At 37.2% G+C, this 23,708-nt stretch overlaps 1 protein-coding gene across 1 annotated transcript in view; it reads left to right on the top strand.

Moving 5' to 3' along the window:
• The first annotated feature begins 1,427 nt into the window (after positions 1–1,427).
• Positions 1,428–23,708, top strand: part of ATP13A4 (ATPase 13A4) — a 135,438-nt gene continuing 113,157 nt past the window's right edge. The window contains exon 1 of the mRNA XM_036242856.1: positions 1,428–1,586. Within this exon, the coding sequence (XP_036098749.1) occupies positions 1,524–1,586 (63 nt within the window). The 5' untranslated portion in view covers positions 1,428–1,523. The remainder of the gene's footprint in view (positions 1,587–23,708) is intronic.

The raw sequence follows: 23,708 nt of genomic DNA, 5'->3' as shown, positions 1-23,708 counted from the left end.
AATGCAGTCGGTTTGCTTACACGAGAATCACCACAAACATCTGTGTAATGCATTGAGCTATAACATTCCAATGGCTATGATGTCTATAACATCACTAGACAATGGGTTTTTCTTTTTTTTTTTTAATTGTTGTTGACACTATTGCAATAGGGATTTTTTCAATTCCATTACAATCCTATGGGACCACTGTAGTATATGAGGTTTGTGGTTGGCTAAAGGGTCATTATGCAGTTCATGACTGCACTGAAAAGCATATGCATTTGTAGTCACCCCAAATCCTGAAGCCAGGATCCACAACGAGCTGGGGAAGCTTGTTCAGGGCTGCAAAGATTGCTCATCTACCCAATAGGACTAATAACTTTACAGAGCTGTTGGAAGAATATTTTATTTTTCACCTTCTTTTGAGTTTAACAACCAATATTTTAATGAAAGGAGACTGAATAATATAGTTTGATTATACTTTTGTTCTTTCTCTACCGGTTTTCACAAAAGTAAAGTTAATTCCACATACACATTAAACACATTTATTTTTTGCATACACAAATGTGATTACAAATATCTTTCCAGCTTTAATAGTAACTGTCCACCTTCTACTGTATTTGTTCACATGCTTGAATGAATCCTTACATCAGTCTGAAGGTAGCAAATATAACTTGATTTATACATGCAGTCTCTGTGTTCAAATAATGTGTATTGAATGAATGGATGTGTGAATATGTTATAAAAATGGGTTTTGCCACATAGTCACCTGGTTATTTTATTTCTAAACCCCCTTACGCATTTCACTACTAATAGTTTAGTGAAAGGCTACAACTTATAATAATTTGTTTATACCTTTGTTCTTTCTCTACATGTTTTTCACCAAAGTAAACTTACTTCCACATACACATTAAGTAGAATGCTTTTTGCACACACAAAGAAGTGTGATCACAAATACCTTTTGAAGAGGATAAGTCATAATTTGTACTTTTTGTAAGTAAAATGAATGCAGATACTATTAAAAGCCACAGGATTGGGGCTTTCATTTAGCAAATAAAATCCGCAGCTCTGTTAGCCTCACTCCGACCCCAATTCCTTAGCCTCCTTGAATAAAGCAGTGACCTGGGAGTTCTCGAATCTGCCCGGCTCCTCAGAAGGTCCTGCCAATTCTGCATTGTCCAGTTGGATTTGCAGTCAGATGTCTTATGCTGGCAGGCACTGGGCAGGCAATGAGTTCTCTCCCTGTAAGTTGGGCACAAAAAGGTCGGCATGGGAGCAGCCTCCTTTGGGACAGCTGCTTTGAGAGAATGCAGTAAGCAAGGAGCAGGCAGAAAGTCGTGGAGCAGAGGGTGACTCATGGGAGGAGTTAGTTCAGCTTGCTAAGTATTGTCATTTGCTGAGTGAAGGTGTGTACTCAAGAAGGAGTTTTAACCTGGAGGATCATTAACTCTTTCAGTCAGCTGGCGACGCTGGTGGCTCGGCAAGTTTGTCCTGGAAGCGGCTGCTCTGGGAAGGTCAGAGAGGAGGAGCGGAGTCACTTTCTCATGGGGGACCACTTTGAGAAGGGCCAGCATGCTTTGCTCAATGAAGGAGAAGAGAACGAGATGGTAAGATTCTAGTCACATTCCTCTCTTCCTATTCTGATTCCCCAGCTTTCAGTGCTGACACACACACACACACACACACACACACACACACGCTTCTCTGCAATTTGACTCTGCTATAATGAGAGAAAAAGTAATGTCTAAGAAATCTCTCTGTCCCATAAATGTAACCTCTGACAACAGAAATGTGTATTCATTTTACCAAGAATGTTTGCTTTTTAAAATAAAACAGAAAGGGAGAGAAGCACAATGCTACTTTATGGTGCATATTTGCGCCTTCCCAGTAAAGCAAGTTCTGTTCAAAACTCCGAATAATTTCGGCACACCCCTAAGGTTGAGAGCAGTGCTTTCCCTGGTGGGAAGAAGTAAAACATCAACAGGGAAATAGGAGTGCAGCTGGGTCTTTGACCTTTTTCTCTTCTCACAGACCTGTGTTCTCAGACTGTTGGACAGTAAAAACGTGTAAAATATTAACAGTTATCATCCTACATACATTTTACCTGGAGCTCCCTAATTATTGAAGTTGGTCACAGAAAACTTTCTGTAGTTTCACATTCTCTTTTATTTTAGATGTGTTCCCATCTGGGGAACTGCAGAAAACTCAAAGATGATTCTCATACTCTTGCGAAATGTAAAGCTGTGTTTCTCAATTACAATGTAATCAAGAGTGAGCTAGAAATGTGTATTTCTATTTAATAAGGCCTTTCTGCTAATTGTGTAAGCATAGCCTTTTATGTCAGTAATGGTGTAATTAAAATGTGATGCTCTCATTCTATAATAGCATTTTATCTTCCTGACATTAATATGTAAATAACAAACCCAAAAGATAGCTCCTTAAAGTGTTTTCTTGGTTATTTGCTCCCTGTCTATTAAACTCTTTGTTCCAAAACTGGTCTTTCAATTCTAATCTGCTTACCTGTTCCTATAGCAACAACATTTTTTGGACCTTCAAAAGCAGATCCCTTCTGCTATCAAAGCTGAAAAATTATAAAGGAGTAAAAGGCACCCAAATTTACGTGGCTTTCTTAACCATCTCTTCACTTTTTTAGATTTGACGGCCAAATGGCAATTGCCTTTAGGCCCTGCATGAATGTCACCAGAATGACCTTCTGACCCTATCTTTATTTTTCCAAAGTGTTTTCTTTAGAGAGTGAGTATTTCATTACTCTCTATATGAAGTTGAAAATTTGACTCCCATATTGAATACTATTAACCAGAAGGCAGGGTCTTCCTTCTAATTTTTTTAAATCATCCCTTAAATGATCAGATCAAAACACACCAACATGTTTTCCGTGCACTCATTTCTGCTCTTCAACAATTTGTCATTCAAGAGTCATTAAGAGTCCTTGCGAGTAGATATTCCTAATTCTAGGGAAACTACTATTTCTTCTGGAGCTTACACATTCTCACAAAGCAATTTTGTTAATATTCATCTTCATCATATCACCCCTTCCCCAATGCATTGGGGTGTCCTGTCATTCTGCATGCAGCTGAAAGCCCAGTTAGGAGAGAGCCTTTGATGTGGAAAGGGACACTGTGTTTTCTGGAGAGGAGTCATTTGCCCAGAGTCTCAGTGGAGGTGCAGCAATTAGTATGCGTCCTGTTCTGCCTGGAGAAACCTGGCCACCTGCCTGTTCCAGTGTCTGACATTCTGTCCCTTTTTAACTTCCTACTCTGCTCCTCTTGTCCAGAGCAGTAAACTTCTAAAATTATCAAGATATCTTTTATTTTATTATAGATTTTTTTTTTAGAGAGAGAAAGGAAGAGAGAGAGAAACATTGATGTGAGAGAGAAACGTTAATCAGCTACTTCCTGCACGCCCCCTACTGGGGATTGCGCCCACAACCTGGGCATGTACCCTGAGCAGGAATCGAACTGGGACCTCACAGTCCATGGGTCAATGCTCAATCCGCTGAGCCATAGCTGGGCAAGATATCTTAAATGTATTCCACATATTTACATCGTGATTTTTAGTTTGTGAGACAAATCTTTTTTTTTTTTTGGCTAATAGCTAATTAAGTTTTCACTACACCCTGTGAGGGAGACATTGTTATCTTTATTTTAACTAAGAGGAAACTGGTGGACTGAGAATTTGATTGTCTGAGGTTGCATAAGTCCAGGAGCTGAGACACCACATGGGTTAGTATAAGTTGGTAGCTCTTTTGTCTCCGGACCTGAACATAGCTCACTGATATCTTTTTCAGTTCTCCCCAAGGACATTGCACTCTTAACTGGAGAACCCCCCTTCCTTCCTTAGTAAAACAAAGCCTCGGAGAACATATAATCTTAGATTCCCCAGCATCCATTCTGTTATACAATAAAACCTTGATATAATGGACTAATTCAATGAGGGGGTGTCCATTAAAGCCAAAAGTTTGTTATATAATAAAGTAGGTTTTCTGGCGTATATTAAACAATTGACAAATTAGTAGTTTATCTGTCTTTACTCATGTAGGCACATTTGTGTAATTAAAATTAAATATATATGAAAAGTTTAATTTCACAGAGGAGTTCTATATGTATTACTGTAATTTCAAATGGATACTGAATAGGCCTAGTAAATGTGTACATTCACTGGTCACCGTGAGTGACAAATGTGCACACTGGGGTGTGGCTCGTTGCACATGGGAGCATCAGCTGTAGGCATGGGAACCGCCACAGAAAGTCATGACAGCCCAGTTACTACTCCACTCAGTGTGATCACATGCTAATCAGTCACCGAACATGGTTTACCAGCCGTGACTCTTGAATTTAAATATGTAGACAATAGTTGTAGATACATAATATTACTACAGTGTTTTTTCCAACATATGGCTTATTTGCTAAAATTTGTTCAAGATAACAGTGACCTCATAACACAAAAATAACCTGTTAATCTAATTATAAGCAAATCTTGGTTTAAAGCATTTTAAAATTAACAGGGTGTTAATTTTCACATGTGACATACCAACCAGACATTTTGTCCATTAAATCCAAAGTCTGTTCAATTGAGGTCTACAAAATGGAGGGTTTTACTGTACATGATTTGTATTTTCTGAGTAAGCCTGTCTCCTCAGACGTCAGTGTTAACCCTTTTAGGAAGCCAAGGTCATCTAGAAATGTGCCACACTGAAGTGTCTACCAGTTTCTTGCTTTATAATATTCAGGGGACCTTTGCAGAAGTCATTCCTTTGATGATAGAAATCACGTCAAATTTCAAGCGAAAACAGCATCCTAGGGTTTAGCCCTTATGTCAAATGGAAAAGAACAAGAATATTTCCAGGCCTAAAGATGCTCGGGACTGTCTTTCATTTTAGAATAAAAACAAACAAACTAAAGAGCAACTCTGAGTGTCCTGAAAGTAATATCCTTAAATACAAAATGAGATTGGAGCCAGTGGAAGGAAGACTTTGTTAAAGGGACAAGGAAGGAAAGGGGAGAAATGGACATTTAGAGGAGATTCACCCAGATGACTCAGAAAGGCTTCAAAGAAGAAACTGACTCCCATGACCAGACCAGACACCGGGCTCTCACTAGCCTTGGGCTAGCCGCTTGCCTACTCTAATCTCAGTTTTTCTATCTGTAAAATAGGAACGGTCCTTCTTACCCAACTGTCTCACAGCCCTCCTATGAAATACAACTGAGATCATCTATGTAAAAGTGTTTGGAGAAGTGTACAGCTCTGGAGAAGTATAAGCTGCTCTTATCTAAACAAAGATGGAAAAGTCCAGTCTTGAGCAATTAGCTGACCGAATGAATAGTACTTCCCAGAATGAGGTCATCTCTTCTTAACAAATAGCGACAAGTGAGGAATATATATACTTGGGTCACAAGCTACAGAGACCATGTATACATGAAGATTATTTGAATTACCTTATACACTGCCTTGTAGTGCTTACCTTGGGAAACTACCTACCTGTCTTAGGACTCACTTTCCTTATTTTTTAAGTAAGAGTATCACAGGGCATTTGAATTCAGATGTTACATATTCATATTTTGAAAGGTCTTATAAACACTGAATGCTCATTTTCTTCACCACTTCTAAACAAAGATATCATAGATTAATTTATTCAAATGTTGCTCACCATTATCCTGAGTGACACACTAATGGAATCAAACCCCTTTCTGAAGAGTGTTTTGTTCTAGTGAGACTTGTGTTAAAAGTAATGTTCCCTGATATTTTTCTTTCTTAGATTTTAACAAATAAGAAATAATAACACCTTGAATTATTTTTGTAAAAATGTGAAAATGACATATAAAGGCCTAAAGAATGAAGTAAATAGATTCATGAAATTTCCACTCAGACATGATCAATATTATTATATTGGTGACTCTCCTACCAGATTTAGAAAAAATACATCCACAAAACTCATCACTTTCAAATTAGTTTACTGGATTTTAACATTATCTATACTCATGCGATTATTTGTAGGTTGTATATGTATCATGGAAATACTATGTAACGATGTGCTACTGTACATCTCTTCCCAACTCCGCATCCAGTGACGTCACATTAGTAGCTTGAAAAGCGTAATGCCAGGAGTATTTGTGATAGAAATTGGTAAATGCTATATAGGACTTTTACCCTGCCTGACCTGAAGGCAGTTGTTAAATATTTACCAACATACCACTGAACATATTATTTCCTCAAGACTTACCTTTGTACCCCACCAAATACAATCATCCACACATCTGCACTATGCATTATGCCGAAGCAAAATCAATCACAATCTCTTCTTAAAAGAATGGACCCACGTACTCACAAAATTATATTTTTTTAACCAAAAATTGAGTTATTTTATATATACCATTTTTTAAGCTGGACTTTTTATTACATCTCAAAATATATTATGGATATGTTTCCCTTTTGATACTAATAGTTTCATATAACCATTTTGATGTTTAAATGATTTTTTTTTTTCAGTGTCTGAAATTTTCTATTTTAATCATAGGTTAAGTATATAATCAGAAAACACATTTAAAGAGTTGACACTAACCGGGAAGGGGATACAATAAATGAGCTTCTCTAATGTTTAACTAAACTGTGTTTGGATGAACTATGCAACATTAAGGAAATCTTTCATGTTGCACACGTAGGGTATTTCTAAACTTTTGGCTGTGATGGACAACTTTGTACATGCATTTTTACCTATTTGTCAGATTATTTCCTTAGGATAGATTCCTGGAAATGGCACTGCTGCATGAAAGGGGATGTGCATTTTAAATTTTGATGGGTATATAATGACAAATTGCCCTCTTTAGGATCGTGGTTGTCCTAATTTATATTCTGGCTAGCAATGTTTCTGAGACTACTGGCTTTCTCCACCGTTCTTGCCAATGTTAAAAACTATCTATCTTTTGAACTTCGTTCTTCTAATCTGGTATGTGAAAATGATACTTTATGGCTGCATTATTTTTACATTTCCTTGACCTGAAGTTGGGCAAATCTGTATAAGTTTATTGGCATTTGTACTTTTTTTTTTTTATTACAATCTCTTAATGTTATCACTGATGGTTTATCAACTAGTAGACTGGGGATTGTGAAACAGAAAAAGAAACTCTTTTTGAAGGTCCATGTCATTTCTGAGAACAGCAGGAAGTTAGTACTGCCACCAGCACTAACGTGGCAGCAGAGTGGCGTGTGGGCTTTGCCACGTTGGAAGTCCTGTTATGCCTTCAGCATAAGCTAGGGACATCTATCTGCTCTCACCAATTATTTGGCTCACTTTGATAGCTGGTGTTCGTCTTTTCTTCTCTAACACCAGGGAGCAAAAGCACCTCCCCCACCTCAATAGCCCCTTATTTATTATGCTTCATGAGCACCTCCTAGTTGGTTGCCAGTGTTAACTAGTGAACCCACAGATCTCATAGTGGAGGAATTGTGTTCAATTCCTGAGACATTTTGTCAGTTGAAATGTTCAGGAAGCCGGGCCACTGGCCAAGACTAGTGCCTTTATTTTCAATTCATTGCTGCAAAACTCCCATCTTTTGGACATCAACTCGTCTTTGACAGAAGGTCTTAAAGAATAAGATTAAATTGCTTCTTGAGAATAGGGACCCTGCATGATTCACCTTCTATGGCTTCCTTTTTCCCTTTCCCAGTAACCCCCAAAGTTAGCACAGTGCTTGGCACAAACACTCAGGGCATATTTTATGATAGAGCCATTGCAAGCTCCATTAACCAGCGATTCAGCATTTCGAGAACAACGAGGCAGCAGGGCTCAAAGGAGAAGCAGTTGAAGCAATTTAAAGAGAAATCTAAGAAAATTTATGTTACTTATCTGAAAAGGTCAGTTGTCTTGTGAACTTATCAATTGATTCCTCTCTTCCTCAAGCATAAACAAAACTTATTCTTCACAGTTAATTAGCCATTACACACTGTTTTTTTTCTATGCAATACTTTGTTTTATCCTTTCATCCATTCATATGTAAACTCAACAAATATTTACCAAACCCTTACCCTGTACCAGGCGTCCTCTGTTTTAACCAAGAAGGATTTTGAGTGAATAACAAATGGCTTCTGTTTTCAAAGAGTTCACAGTCGAGTGGGCAGGAACGAGAACTTGTGGGCCCAGTGCAAAATGAAAATGAGGTGCCCCCTGTTCAACAATTATTCAGAATTTCAGGATGGCTGTAGCAGAGCATCAAACCAAGTTCAGGGCCCTTTTGAGAGGAGGGCTCCGTGTGACTGCACAGGCTGCACACCCATAAAGCTGGCCCTGCAAGTGGGGAACTAGTGGTGCAAACACAAGGCAGTGGAATGAAGTAGGTGTCATTGGGGAATTATGCATACAGAGCTTTGGGAGCACGGGAGGAGCAACTCAGCCAAAGACAACTTAAAGGGGAAAGATGCCATTTAATTTTCCTGCAGGGGTAGTTGAGGGTCAGAGTGTGAAGGATTTTATAAGATATCCTAATGAGCATACATTTTATCTTTTCCAATGATTCCCAGAAATTGGTCCATGGAAAAAACTGAGGTGTATATGAAAAAGAGATTCCTAGCCCCCATTCCAGACCCACTGAATTAGAATCTTTATTATTATTATTTTTTAAATCTTCACCTGAAGATGCTTTTCCATTTATCTTCAGATAGAGTGGGAGGGAGGGAGAGAAACATCGGTGTGAGAGAGATGCATCGATTGGTTGCCTCCCGCACGACCCTGACCAGGGCCGGGATCGAACTGCAACCACGTTACATACTCTTGAGCAGAATTGAACCTGTGACTCTCTGGTCTGCAGGCCAACACGCTAACCACTTAGACACACTGGCCAGGGTTGAGTCAGAATCTTTGATGGTGGAGCTGGACTTGGTCAGAATGACTGTGAAGCCAGCCTGGTGAACACAACAGGGAAGCCACAAGACAATTTGAAACAGGGAATATTCTGCTGGGATTTGCCTTTCCAAAGAATATCATGGGATAAGGAAGGTCGGTTGGAAGAGAAGACACCAGGAAGAGGTGTTTGAAATAGTTCAAGTGAGGCATTCAGGTTGAATCTATAGCCTTGTCAGATAGGATACTGAGTAGAGAATGGAATTAAGAGATATTTTAAAATGAGAATTAAAAAGACTTTATAGTTAATAGACTGTGGGGTAAGAGAGATGGGGTAGTTATTAAGGATGTCTTTAAAGTTCCTGGTTTGGGCCTGGCCGGGTGGCTCAGTTGGTTGGAACATTATCCTTTGCACCAAAAAGTGGCGGGTTCAATCCTCAGTTGGGGTGTGATACACATATCCTCAGGTGAGGATTAAAATAAATAAATAAATAAATAAATAAATAAATAAATAAATAAATAGTTCCTAGTTTGTCCAGTGGGAGAAGATGATACTACCACTTAATTCCTTTGGGAAAATTAGGAACAGGTTGGGAGTGGAGATGGCAAGAGCAATAATAAATACTTATATGGTGATTGATAAGGATTAAGAACTTTTAGTAATTTATTTAATCCCTGCAGCAGCCCTATATGGAATTATCATCTCTCTTCTACAAGTGAAGAAACTGAATCACAAGGAGATTAAATGATATGCCCACATTCATATGGCTAAGTAAATGACAAGCTATAGCTTAAGTCCTCGCTTCAAACATAGTGGTCTCCTGTTTCTTGGTTTTGCTAAATTCTGGATGCACTATTTTATTTATTAATGGTGGAAAAAACAGCAAGTGTAATTGGAAGAACACCCAAAACATTAGGAGGCTGGAGACCAGCATTTTGGTGTTGGCTCTGCCACTATTTATTCTTACATTCTTAAAATAAATCATAGTCACTTCTCCTTGATTTCACCTCTTTTATAAGGTGAAGATAATAATATCTTATTGGTTTCAACCAGGGACCAATGCAGATATTCTTGAGGTCCTCTCCAACACCTACAAAAAGATATAATTTAAAAGTTTTAAAACAGGTGGATGAAATCATTGTGAAACATCTTACGAATTTAAGTGATCTCTTGAATTTTTCAAAGCACTGTAAGATTTTTTAGTCAAGAAAAGGAGAACATATCTGGAGATATTTCATTAAGTGGGAACTAGAAATTTATGGCCATTGTTGTTTGAATTATTCATAAATAAAGGACTAAAGAATGAATCTAACAATGAATGATGACCAATGCTAAATCCCACAGAAGACATAAAGCACAGGGATTTGACCTTCCAAAGAGTTGGTGATTTGGTGATGTGTCCAGAGGAGATTCATCCTGGGGTGCCAGTTTCAAAACTTTGTGGCTATTTCAAAGCTTTGTGAATACTAGCCAGAGTGAGACCACCTACCTAAATGGCTTATAGCTATTTCTGGGTGCCATCACGTAAACCTTGGTGAGTTGCCTGAAACCACAGCCTGGGGAAGGATTGAAAGAGCTCGGAACACAGCTTCCTCAACTCCGCCCTCAGCCTAAGGCTGCTCTGATGGACAGTGAGCACAGCGATGCCCTACATGCCCCCCTCCCCCCACCCCGAAAAAGACCAGAGAGGACGCCCAACTATACCTATGCTTTCCAGAGAAATATATGTCCTCCTGTCCAGGTCATTTTCTGATTTTAGTTGTTGCAACATAGAGCCCTGGCTGAGACTGTAATCATCTGAGAAATTTTTGCAACCTATTAGTTTCTTGGGGGAACCATGGCTAGAGAACTTTGAAACTCTGGTACTCAAATCTCTGAATCAGTACACATAAGGTGATATTGTGAGGACAGATCAATGTTTTGAGGTCAGTTCTAAAACAAAAGTATCCAAGAATTAAGTTTCAGTAGATGAGTGGTTACTTCTATTTGCTTTTTAATGAAGAAGCAGGTTAATTTTTATGGCACACATTTACCTACAACTTTGCTCTCTTTCAACTTGGAATCACCAAGCAGAACAAGGATCTTTGCATCAGAGGCCAAGCCACCCTGTGTGGGTTTTTCCTGGGGCTAATTCCAAGAGATAGTTTTTTACTTTCCATCTTCTCCAACCACCCAAATGTGGTCTGTTTGTTCTTGCATTAATATATTACAAACTTGCCTGGCTGGTGTGGCTCAGTGGTTGAGTGACAACCCATGAACCAAGAGGTCACCAATTCGATTCCCAGTCAGGGCACAAGCCCAGGGTTTGGGCCTGATCCCCAGTGGGGGGCATGCAGGAGGCAGCCAATCGATGTTCTCTCTCATCGATGTTTTTATCTCTTCCTCTCCTTTCTTCTCTCTCTAAATCAATAAAGAAATTTTTTTTTTTTTTAAATATTACAAACTTTCTCTGCCAGGTACTTCATGCTCGTGCCTGGTCATCAGATTTCTGTCCATCCATCAGAACCCACCTTGAGTCTGATTTTCTTCATTAAGCCATCTGTGTGCCCCTGAATCACTCTTAATTACTTCCTTGTCGGGAGTAGGTTTGAATACCTCATATAGCTATTTTCGCCAGGTTTTATAGCAGAGTCAGGTGTCTGTCTTTCTCCCCCAGCTGAATGTGAGTTGTTATTGGCAGGGATTGTGTCATATTTCATGTCTATACCTTACATGTAACGTAGAAGTTACTTAATATGTTTCTGATAAGATGAATTGAAGATTTTTTTGTACAAAATATTACCAAAGATTTTCTCTTTTGTTCAGACTCATTTGAGTTGTTGGTCCCAATTTTACAAAATGAAGCACTGAGAAATTATATTATTTGTCCAAATCTGGATGCTAAGGGGTAGCAAAAACAGACCTTGAATCTAGGCTGGTTCACTCAGGGCTCCTGCTCTAACTCCAATAGTGAACTGCCTTAGGCCTTCAGACAGGGCCTTCGGCTCCCACCACTGCTGCCACCACTACCCCCACTACCAAGACTACTACCATTACCACCACCACTATTGCTACCACCATACCACTGCCACGGAGGCTGCTACTTCTACCCTAACTACCACTAGTAGTACTATTGCCATCGCTATTGCCACTTATTACTCCTGCCACTATTACCATCACTACTACACTGCTGCTGCTGCTGCTGCTGCTACTACTATTATTATTATTTAAGCCCAAGACAGTGTGTGCTCTTTTAGCAGCTGTTTTATAGTTTGGACTCATTTTGAGCTTTGAGAAATAAAACATCCAGGTCTCATTTTATAAAAGTCATAGCTCTCTGATTTTGGGGGAATAGAGATGAATAGGGGCACAGTTGCTGGATTCAGATGGCTTGGATACCCCTTTTGTTTTCAGCCACGCATGCATGCCTGCATCACGGAAGTGATCTCTGCTCATGTTCTTGCCCCTCCCCCAGAGGTGGCCTCCTTGGCTTGTTACTCAGTGCTGGCTCCTAGCAGTGGGGAGAGAGTTATCTGTTGCTCTGTTCAACTTAGTCTTGGGCTGTCTCTTGGTGTCTGGGATTTGGGGAGTGGTCTTTGTCAACGTTCCTTTCATCCTGTCTTCTATCTGTCATTGGCCTTTGGTGCGGTTTCCTGCCCCTCCTCTAGCAGTTACTTGGGCTTGGTTTTATAGAATCTTGGTTTCAAGGTAATTAGTAGAAGAGGGTTTTTGCTTTTGTCTTTCATCCAGGGTCAATGGATTTTTGCTTGTGTCCTGGGAGACTTCCTACGTAGAAATAGTTAATCTTTGTCAGTTTGGTCATACTGGTTTTATTCTCAGACTCAATGGGGTCTTCTGATCACTTTAGGGTTACATATCCCTAGGTTCCATACCAGTGGGAAAAACAAATTTGGTTTTCTTTCAAAAGTCTCAGTAAAATACTCATTTTTTTCCTCATTGGATCATCTCCCCTTTTCAAGTTTATTAATGTTTGAATATCATGCTCCTAGTCACATGCTCACTCCTGGAGTTGGGATCAGAGTCAACTCTACATGAAACACATCAGCTGAGGGTGGTGAGGGTGGTTTGACAAGAGAATTGGGTATTGGATACGATTACCTGAAATGACATCAATGGTAATTGGGAGGTCCAAACAAAAAATACAAATAGACAAACGAACAGAATCAATCTGACAGTTAATAAATAATAGTTTAACTGAACTGAACCAATGGTATTTAACGTGGTCAGGTTCCCCAGGCGATTTTCTTTGCAAGAGAGAATATAAAATATAGAGCTATCCTGCTGATATTTTGATATCTGTGAAGAGGCAGAAAAAGACTTTTAAAAAATAAATATTTATTTTCTGATTTAAAAAGTGAAATATATTTAATGATTAAAATGCATACATTATAGAAGTAAAAGAAGAATCACAATAATGTCATTACTCTAGGCAAATATTTGATACATTTATCTTCCAGTCTTTTTTGTTTGTGCCTCACCATTTTTCAATTACATTTGAAATCACACTGCATAATTTTATGTTGTTTCTCTTAATATTATTTCATACATATTTTCCTCATGTTATTAAAATACTTTATAAACAAAACTTTAATGGCTATATAGTATTCTTTAATGCTTACTATTCTCATATACATAGATTGCTTTCTATTTACTACTAATAATACTGCAGTGAACCATCCTGCATATAAAACTTGTCTGGGTTTTGTATAAGCTGGAGGGATTTTTTTTAAAGAAAGAGATTCTTAGTGACCTAAAATCATACCCTTCGGTTTTCTGCGCATTCGTAAGGCCACATCGGTTTTCAATACCCATCTCAGGAGTTGAGATCAGGACGAATGAGGAACTTCCATGAAGAGATATGATTTCGATGCTCAAAAACACCATGTTTGCCATTCTTCATCTCAGAGAACTGTGAAGAGGGTGTGCTTAATAGGAAGCGGTGAAGGTTCTATTTATTTAAAGGCATTTTAGGCAAAAGGTATCATGCACACACACATATATAAAGGATCAATTTGGACCACAGAAGAGTCATGGCGCAGAGGTGAACGAGGCTCTAGCAGCAGACTGGGGTAGGGGGCAGTTTCAGAAAAGTTTTCTATGTAGCTCTCGCTTTGCGATTCCTGCCCCAGAAGGAATAAATAAAAACTTGAATTTCTATTATCTAGGTATCAACTCTATCCCCTGTGGTCACAGTTATAGTATCTGTTCTTTAATAAAGGCCCGAGTACGGGTGCTTTCAACCTTATGGGTATAAAACACTAATCCTCTTCCTTCTGAACTTTTTGCACAAGATCTCAGAGCAGGAAAAAAAATATTATTTTAGTTTTAACATCATTGAAATAATTGCCTACAGAGTGTTCCTGTATAAATAATTTGGTCAATTGAAAGTAGCAAAATTAATGTGCAAATACAAGTGGAATATTTCATTACCCCAAGGAAGATATACTTTTCTATTTCATTTTTAAAATCAACTATTTACTGCTATATCTCCAATGTTTAGAAAAAATGCCTGGCATATAGTAAGTATACACTATATATCTTTAGAATACATAAATAAGTGAATATAACTAGTTACAGTTATATTCCAAAATTATATGAAATAGTATACAAATCTAAAGGTAAATATGAATTTGAATGTAGAGATATAGGTGATGGATTTACTACACTCTGTCTCACCTATTCCATAGAATCATTGAATCTCAGGCAAGAAGCTTCCTCAAAGTTTATCTGACTTTCTCCTGCCCCTTAGGTCACCCATCCAACCTTTTCATAAATGCCCTTATAGAAGAAAACTTAGCATAAAATACATTACTTATAAGACAGAGCTGACTATTTAAAAATTTATTCCTTGTGTTGAACTTAAATATGGTTCTATTAACCTGTATTTATTAGTCTTACTTCTTTTGCCTTTTGGGGCCACCTTTCAAAAATCTGGCTTCCATTTCTACAAGCCAGGCATTTAAAAATTGTTCTTCTATGTCCCCCACCTCCACCCTTCCAGGCATGTCTTCTTCAATCCAAGCACACTCAGTTTTTTCAACCACTTTTTATGTGGCCTAGGACTTGGGAATTTACCTCAGAAAGTCTTAGAAAGATATCTTCTATGGTAGTTTAAAGAAGCCACTCTCTCTTAGTGTGATTGTCTCTTTGAAATCCACAGGGAGTCTGGGACAAAGGGGCACCTACCAGGTGGAACATGAAGGACAGCTGCCATTTACTGTGTTACTAAGGTTGCTGATTGTAAGGAGTTCAAACCTGTCTGTTCAGATCCAGACAGGTATCTATCTGATCAGACTGTTTCATGCTTAAATTAACATTTGTTGACTACTGGCAAGGTCCTATGACCATTGCTAAGCACTTTCATGTGCTAGTTCATTTTAAATTCGCAATAACCCCATTAGGTAAGTACTATCTATAGCTACAGGTGCAAACACTAAATATTTCTATTGTTTTTCTATGGCAGGGGTCTGCAAACTATGAGTTGTGGGTGAAATCTGGCCACAGATTGTTCTGAAAATAGTTTTGTTGACAACAGCTCCCTGCATTTGCCTAGAGGTTGTCTCTGGCTGGTTTTGCTCAACAGCACCTGAGCTGAGTAGCTGTGAAGGAGCCTGGATGGGCCACAAAGATGAAAATAGTTTCTATCTAGTCCTTTACAGAAAAAGTGGACAGGCCTTTGCTATTTTTCTTTCCTTTCTGGCCTCATTCCTTTTTTTAATTTAATTTTTTAATTTTAACTTTTTCTTTATTGCCATAGTAAAATGTCACTTGTTAGGATTGCCCAAGTATTTTCATCCGCTGGTATTGATCTAGTACTGCTCTGAAAACACTTGGGCTGGGTGATGTTTAAGGGTCTGGACAGCCTGTTAGGTCAGCAGGTATTTAGAAACTGTCCTCGGCTCTTCTTAATATGAATTATTTCATTGACCATTCATTTTCTGTGAGGCGTTTTCCTTTGCCTGGCTTCTGCTTTTTCCATCTCTAAATAGATATAGATCTGTAGGCCCTGTCTGATTTAGTTACATACCTCATTTTTACATACTCAGTTACAACCTCATTTTGATGTTGTCCAGAGCCTTATTTATTTATCATCATGAACATTGGTGTCCAGATCTGTAAGTTCACCTGCTGTCCAGCTGGTGTGGCTCAGCAGATTGAACGTTGTCCCAAGGACTGAGAGGTCCGGGTTTGATTGCCAGTCAGGGCACATGTCCAGGCTTCAGGCTCGATCCCCAGTAGGGGGCGTGCAGGAGGCAGACGATCAATGTTTCTCCCTCATATCGATGTTTCTATCTCCCCAAAATCAATAAAAATATATTAAAGAAAGAAACTTCACCTGCTGAAAACAGTGCAGCCATTTATAACCAAGAATCAATGGATCCTTAGAACACCCCCTCCCCAAATCATGGAATTTCAGATATAGAAAATCAGTCAGAGATAATCTAGTCTAACACATTAATTTTTTTTGGTAAAGATAGTTGTAAATATACATACAGTTGCAAGAAATAAAATACACAGAGATACTGTGTATTCTTTTCTCATTTCCTCCCACTGGTAATATCTTGCCAAACTACAGTATAATAGCACAATCACGGAACTGACTTTGATACAGTCAAGGTAGAGAACATTTCCTTCACTACAAGGATATTTCCTTTTGTCTTTTTATAGCCACATCCACCCTCTTTCTTTCTTTCCTTTTTTAATTTATCTTTATTGTCCCTCCCCCCACGTTGACATCCCCCACCCGGCTCCTGCCGTCCCATCCCTGCCTTCACCACGTTGTTGTCTGTGTCCATTGGTTACGCTTATATGCATATAAGGTCTTTGGTTTATCTCTACCGGCACCCCTACCCATTTCCCTCTGAGGTTTGACAGTCTGTTCTGTACTTCCATGTCTCTGGGTCTGTTTTGTTCGACAGCTTATTGTGTACATTCTATTTCACAAATAAGTGAGATCTTGTGGTACTTGCCTTTCTCTGACTGCCTTAGTTCACTTAGCATAATACTCTCCAGGTCTCTCCATGTGGTCTCAAAGGATAAGAGATCTTTCTTTCTTACAGCTGCATAATATTCCATTGTGTAAATGCACCACAGCTTTTTTATCCACTCATCTACTGATGGGCATTTAGGCTGTTTCCAGATCTTAGTTATTGTACATAGTGCTGCAATGAACATAGGAGTGCATATATTCTTTCTGATTGGTGTTTCAGGTTTCTTAGGGTATATTCCTAGAAGTGGGATCACTGGATCAAATGGCAGTTCCATTTTTAATTTTTTGAGGAAACTCCATATTGTTTTCCATAGTGGCTGTACCAGTCTGCATTCCCACCAGTAGTGTACTAGTGTCCCCTTTTCTCCACATCCTCGCCGGCACTTGTTTGATGATTTGTTGATGGCAGCCATTCTGGCAGGTGTGAGGTGTTAACTTATAGCCATTTTAATTTGCATCTCTCTGATGATTAGTGGCGTTGAGCATTTTTTCATGTCTCTTGGCCATTTGTATGTCCTCTTTGAAGAAGTATCTATTCAGATCCTCTTCCCCCTTTTTATTTTTATTAATTAATTTATTTTTGTTACAGATGTTTCTCCTTTTCCCCCCTAGACATCTTCCTCTCTATCTCACCAACCCCTCAGCATTATTGTCCATGTCCATTGGTTACCCATACGTGCATATAAGTTCTTTGGTTTATCTCATCCGTCCCACATCCATCCTCTTTTTATGTGCAGCCCCTCTTTAAGGCCTGGCAACCATAACCTGCTCTTTATTTCTCAAGAACATCATATAATTTTAATTATACAGTATGTGAACTTTGGGATTGGCTTTTTTATTCAATGTAATTCTCTGGAGATTGATCCAGGTTGTTTGTGTGTATGACAAGTTCATTTCTTTTCCTTTTTTTTCTTTAAATCCTCACCCGAGGATATTCTTTTTTCCATTTATCTTCAGACAGATTGGGGTGGGGCACTGATGTGAGAGAGACATATCAACTAGCTGCCTCCCGCATAACTTCAAGCAGGGTCAGAGACTGAACCACAACCAAGGTACGATGTGTTCTTGGCCAGAATCGACCCTGCGACTCTTCAGTCCGCGGATCGATGGCTCCAACTGCTAAGCCAAACCAGCCAGGGCTAGTTCATTCCTTTTTATTGCTGAGCAGTGTTTCATAGTGTTCCATACTGTGATGCTGTGGTTGATTTAACCATTCACCCATTGAAGGACATCTGAGTTATTTCTAGTATTTGGCTGTGGTGAATAAAGCTATTAAAAATATTGTGCATAGGTTTTTGTGTACACATAAGTTTTTGTTTCTCTGGCATAAATACTCAAGAGGGCAATTACTGTGTTGTATGGTAGTTACATGTTTAGTTTAAAAAATAATTCCAAAATGTTTTTCAGATTGGCTGTATCATTTTACTTCCCATTAGCAATGTATGAGTAATCCAGGTTCTCCACATCCTCACCAGCATTTTGCTGTTGTCATTATTTTTTATTTTAACCATTCTCATAAGTGTGTAGTGATATGTTATTGCGGTGTTAGTTTGCATTTCTCTAATAGGTAATGACTTTGAACATCTTTTTGTGTGTTTATTTGCCATCTGTATCTTTATGTCTTTTGTCAATTATCTAATTGAATTGTTTTTACAAAATTTTAGTTCTTCATATATTCTAGATACTAGTCCTTTGTTGGGTATGTGGTTTACAAATATTTTCCCCCAGATGATAGCTTCTCTTTTCCTCCTCTTAACAGGCTCTTTCACAGAGCAAAATTTTACAATTTTGGTGAAATCTAATTTATCAATTTTTTCTTTTATGGATAGTGACTTTGATGTCAAGCCTAAGAGCTCTTTGCTTAGGCCTAGGTCTCAAGACTTTTTTCCTATTTTTTTCCTTAAAGTTTTATGTTTTACATTTAAGTGTGCAATCTATTGTGAATTAATTTTTGTATATAAGGTGTGAAACAGTTTGAGGTTTTTTTTTTTTTTTTTTGGCCTATGGAGGTCCAATTGCTTTAGCACCATTTATTGAAAAGGCTATTTTTTTCATTGAATTATTTTTGCACATTTATAAAAAATCAGTTGGGCATATTTATGTAGATCTATTTCTTGGCTTCTATTCTGTTAAATTAATCTATGTGCTAATACTACTCAGTCTCAGTTAATGTCTCTATAATTATATAATGTCTTGAAATCAGTTTACTATCACTATCTTATTTTTTCAAAATTGTTTTAGCAATTATTGTTCTTTTACTTTTCCATATAAATTTTAGAACAATCTTATATATCTATAAAAAGTCTTACTAAGATTTTGATAGAAATTATATTAAATTCATATATCAGTTTGGGGAGACATAAAATCTTTACTATGTTAACTTTTCTAAAGCATGAACATGGAATGTCTCTCCATTTATTTAAACCTTCTTTGATTTCTTTCACCAGCATTTTATAGTTTACAACATACAAGTCCTATACTTGTTTTGTTAGATTTACCCTAAGTATTTCATTTTTTAAGTGATGGTAAAAGTCCTGTATTTTTAATTTAGTATCCACATGTTCATTACTCGTACATATAGTAATAATCTTTGTATGTTTATATTGTATCTTGTGATCATGAATGAACTCAATTATTGGTTTTAAAAGTTTTTTTTTTTTTTTTTTGTAGATTCTTTGGGATTTTCTTTATAGAAATCATGTCATATGCAAGTAGAAACAGTTTTATTTCTGTGTGTTGCTTCTTTCTTTTTCTTGTCTTGCTACAATTCCAGCACTATGTTGAATAAGAGTGAGAATGAACATTCTTTTTTGTTCCTGACCTTAAGGGAAAATTTAGTCTTTCATCATTAAATATAATGCTGCCTATAGGTTTTTAAAATATGCTCTATATCAATTAGCATTTCCCTTGCATTCCTATTTCTCTGAAAGTTTTTTATGAAGGGGTGTGAAATTTCATCAAATATTATTTCTGCATCAATTTATATGATGATTGTAATTTTTTTCTTCTTTATGTCATTGATTTTTGAATGCTGAAGTAGCCTCGTATCCCTGGAATAAATCCTGCTTGGTAATGGTGAATAATTCTTTTGACATATTGCTGAATTATATTTGCTGCTATTTCAATGGGGACTTTTGCATCTGAATTCCTGAGGGATACTCATCTATAGTTTCCTCCTTCCTTCCATTCCTTCCTCCCACACCCCCTTGCTTCTTTTCTTCATTTTGTGTAGTGTCTGTACAAAATAGTTTGTTAACAGGGTAACACTAGCTTCATATAATGAATTGGAAACGTTCTATCCTCTTCTGTTTCTGGATGTTACATGTATGTGGTAGGTTATGTCTTTCCAGGAATTGGTCCATTTAATCTAAGTTATCAAATTTATGTATATAGAGTTATTCATAATATTTTCTTTCTTTTCTGATATCTTTATTCCTGATATTAATAATTTGTATATTCTCTCTTTTTTTCTCTCTCAGTCTTACCAGAGGTTTGTTAATTTTATCAATCTTTTCAAAGAATGAGCTCTATTGTATTTTTGTTTATAATTGCATTTATATCTATTCTTATCTTTATTATTTCCTTTGTTCTGTTGCTTTGAGCTTTTTTTTGGCTCTTGTTTTTCTGGTTCTTGAGGTGGAAACTTAGATTAATGTATTGGAAATTTACTCTTTTGTAATAAAAATTTCCCTTTCAGCACTGCTTGAGCTGTGTCCCCAACATTTTTATAGGTTGTGTTTTCATTTTCACTCAGTTCAAAGTATTTTAAAATTTTTCCTTGAGTCTTCCTCTTGGAACCATGAATGATTTAAAAGTGTGTTATTTAGTTTCCAAGAGGTTGGGCACTTTCCTGTTGTATTTCTATTAATAATTTTCATTTTTGTTCTATTGTGGTTAGAGGACAATATATATGATTTTAATTCTCTTAAATTTGTTGAGGTATTTTTTTTTTTAATGGCCTAGGATATGGTCCATCTTTGGATATATTCTATGAACACTTGTAAAAAATGTGTATTCTGCTATTGTTGGTGGAGTGTTCTATAAATATCCATTTGAAACTGTTAGTTGAATAAGTTTTTGAAGTTTTTGTTAATTTTCTGTCTAGTTGTTCAAAGAATTGGTGAGAGAGAGAGAGGTGTTGAAGTCTTCAACTATAATTGTGTATTTGTCTGTTTTTTCTTCCTGTTCTGTTAGTTTTGTTTTATGTGTTTTTCAGCCCCCTTATTTGATGTGTACACTTTTAGGATTACCATGTTTTCTTGGTGCAGTAATGTTTTCTCATTATATACTGTCCCTCTATGTTTCTGGTAATTTTCTTTGTTTTGAAGTATATCTCATATTAATATAGTCACTCTGACTTCTTTTGACTAATATTTGACTGATATATCTTTTTCCATTTTTAATTTCAACCTGCCTATTTGAGGCACTGGAAATTTCAGGGGGAACACTTTGTAAAATATATGATTTTCTAACCACTATTCTGTACACCTGAAATAAATACAAAATAATATTGAATGTAAATTGTAATTAAAAATTTTTTAAAAATTTCAACCTTCCTATATTGTTACATTGAAGCAAGTCTTATAGATTGCATATAGTCAGGTCATGTTTTTTTAACTCACTTAGATGATCTCTGTCTTTTAATTGATGTATTTAAACCATATTTAGACCATTTAAAATTAATGTAATTATTGATAGAACATGTCTGCCATTTTATTTTTTGTTTTGTTTTCTGTCTTTTTTTGTTTGACTTTTTTTTTAATCTTCTTGTGGGCTATGTAAACAATTTTTAGAATACCCTTTTGATTAATGGATACTGTTTGTAAACATATTTCTTTGTATTGAATTTTTAGTGGTTGTTTTAAATATTAAGTTGTATATACATAACTTGCCACACTTGACTAGTGTTCTCTCTCTCTCTCTTTTTTTTTATCCTTCCCCAAGGACATTTTTTGCCTTTATCTTCAGATAGAGCGGGAGGGAGAGAGCGGGGAAGAAAGAGAGAGAGAAACATAGATATAAAAGAGACATATTGGCCCTAGCCAGTTTGGCTCAGCGGTTAGAGCATTGGGCTGCGGACCAGGGAGACCTGAGTTCAGCCCCCGCTAAGGGCATGTACCTTGGTTGCAGTTTGTCCCTGGCCCCAGTTGGGGTTGTGTGGGTGGCAACCAGTCAGTGTGGTTCTATCACATTGATGTTTCTCTCTTTCTCTTTCTCCATCTCTCCCTCCTGCTCTATCTGAAAATAAATGCAAAAATGTCCTCGGGTGAGGATTAAAAAAAAAAAAGAGACATATTGACTGGTTGCCACCCACACTACTCCAACTGGGGCTGGGAACAAACTGTAACCAAGGTACATGCCCTTAGCGGGAACCGAACCCTAGACTCTCTGGTCTGCAGCCAACACTCTAACCTCTGAGCCAAACCGTCCAGGGCTACTACTGTCCTCTCTTTATCAGATCAAGTGAAATTTAAGAATCTTAATCTTTTTATCTTTTTACCACTTGTTTATATTGTCTCAAATGTCTACATACATTTAAAACCATATCAGTGTTATAATTCTTCAACCACAAACATAATTTAGAAAACTCAAGAAGAAATCTATTTGCTCTTATTTCTGTTTATCATAATTTCTCTCTTTCTTCCTGATATCCCACGATTTCTTCTTTTATTTATTTCCTCTTTAGAAAATATTTTCTTTGTCATTCATTTACGGTTGATGTGTTGGCAACATGCTCTTTTTCTTTAGCTCCTGAAATGTGTTGTGTTATTTTCTTCTGGCCTTCATATTTTCTGATGAAAAAATATGCAATTATTCAAGTTGTTTTTCCCTCTGTAGGTAGGTATTGCTATTTTGGGGCTGCTTTCAAGACTTTTTTTTTTTTTTGTCTTCAATTTTCCAAGTCTGATTATTACATTTATTTTTGTGGGTTTCTTTTGGTTTATTCTGTTTAGGGTTTGCTCAAATTCTTGAATTTGCTGGCATATGTCTTTTGCCAAAATTTGGCAATTACAGCTATTGAGTATTTTTTCAGTCACGACCTCTTTCTCTTCTCCTTCCAGGATTCCAATGACATGATCTTATAGTTTCACAGGCCCTGTTCAACATTTTTGGACTATTTTCTCTCTGTAATTCAGATTGGGCACTTTTTATTGTTCTAGTTTTCATTTCACTGATTCTTTCCTGCCCCTTCATTCTACTGCTCGGTCCATCAATTAAGTTTTTAAAACAGTAATTGTGATTATTCAGTTTCAAAATCTCCATTTGGTTCTACTTTATATTTTCTATTTCTTTGTTGAAATATTCCACATTTTTGTTTGTTTTCAATGTGATTGTAATTACTTAGAGCATTTTTATGATGGCTGCTTACCAGATAATTCTTATATCTCTCTTATCTTGGTGTTGGCATTTATTGGTTGTGCTTTTTTATTCAGTTTAAGATCTTCTTGTGCTTGATGAGACTATTTAAAAGTGAAAACCTAGACATTTTATGTATTATGTAACTAGGTAGTATTGTAAAACTCTGGATTTTATTTAAAACTGATGTCTTAGTTGGCTTCTGTTGACAATGCCCTAATAGAATAAGAGTAAGTTACCACCTCTAACTGTCAGTTGGTGGTGAAGGTCCAGGTTGACTACTCAACCTCCATTGACATGAGAAGGGGAGACTCATCATTATTGTTGATTGAAGTGGGGTGTTCCAACTTTTTATTATATCTCAATCATACCTCTATGGCTTGGAGGATTGGGAATCTTTCACTATTCCCCACACGATGCTTTTGGATGGAGTCTTGTTATTATTAGGTGGTAGTAAAAAATCATGACTCTCTCCACTAGACTTCCTCTAACAGCACCCCACCATGGAGGGTGAGGGGAGTTTTGTC

The sequence above is a fragment of the Molossus molossus genome, unplaced genomic scaffold (genome assembly GCF_014108415.1).
Source record: "Molossus molossus isolate mMolMol1 unplaced genomic scaffold, mMolMol1.p scaffold_m16_p_5, whole genome shotgun sequence".
NCBI lineage: Eukaryota > Metazoa > Chordata > Mammalia > Chiroptera > Molossidae > Molossus > Molossus molossus.
Note: the sequence above shows the minus strand (reverse complement) of the source record. Positions and strands in the feature narration are given on the sequence as shown.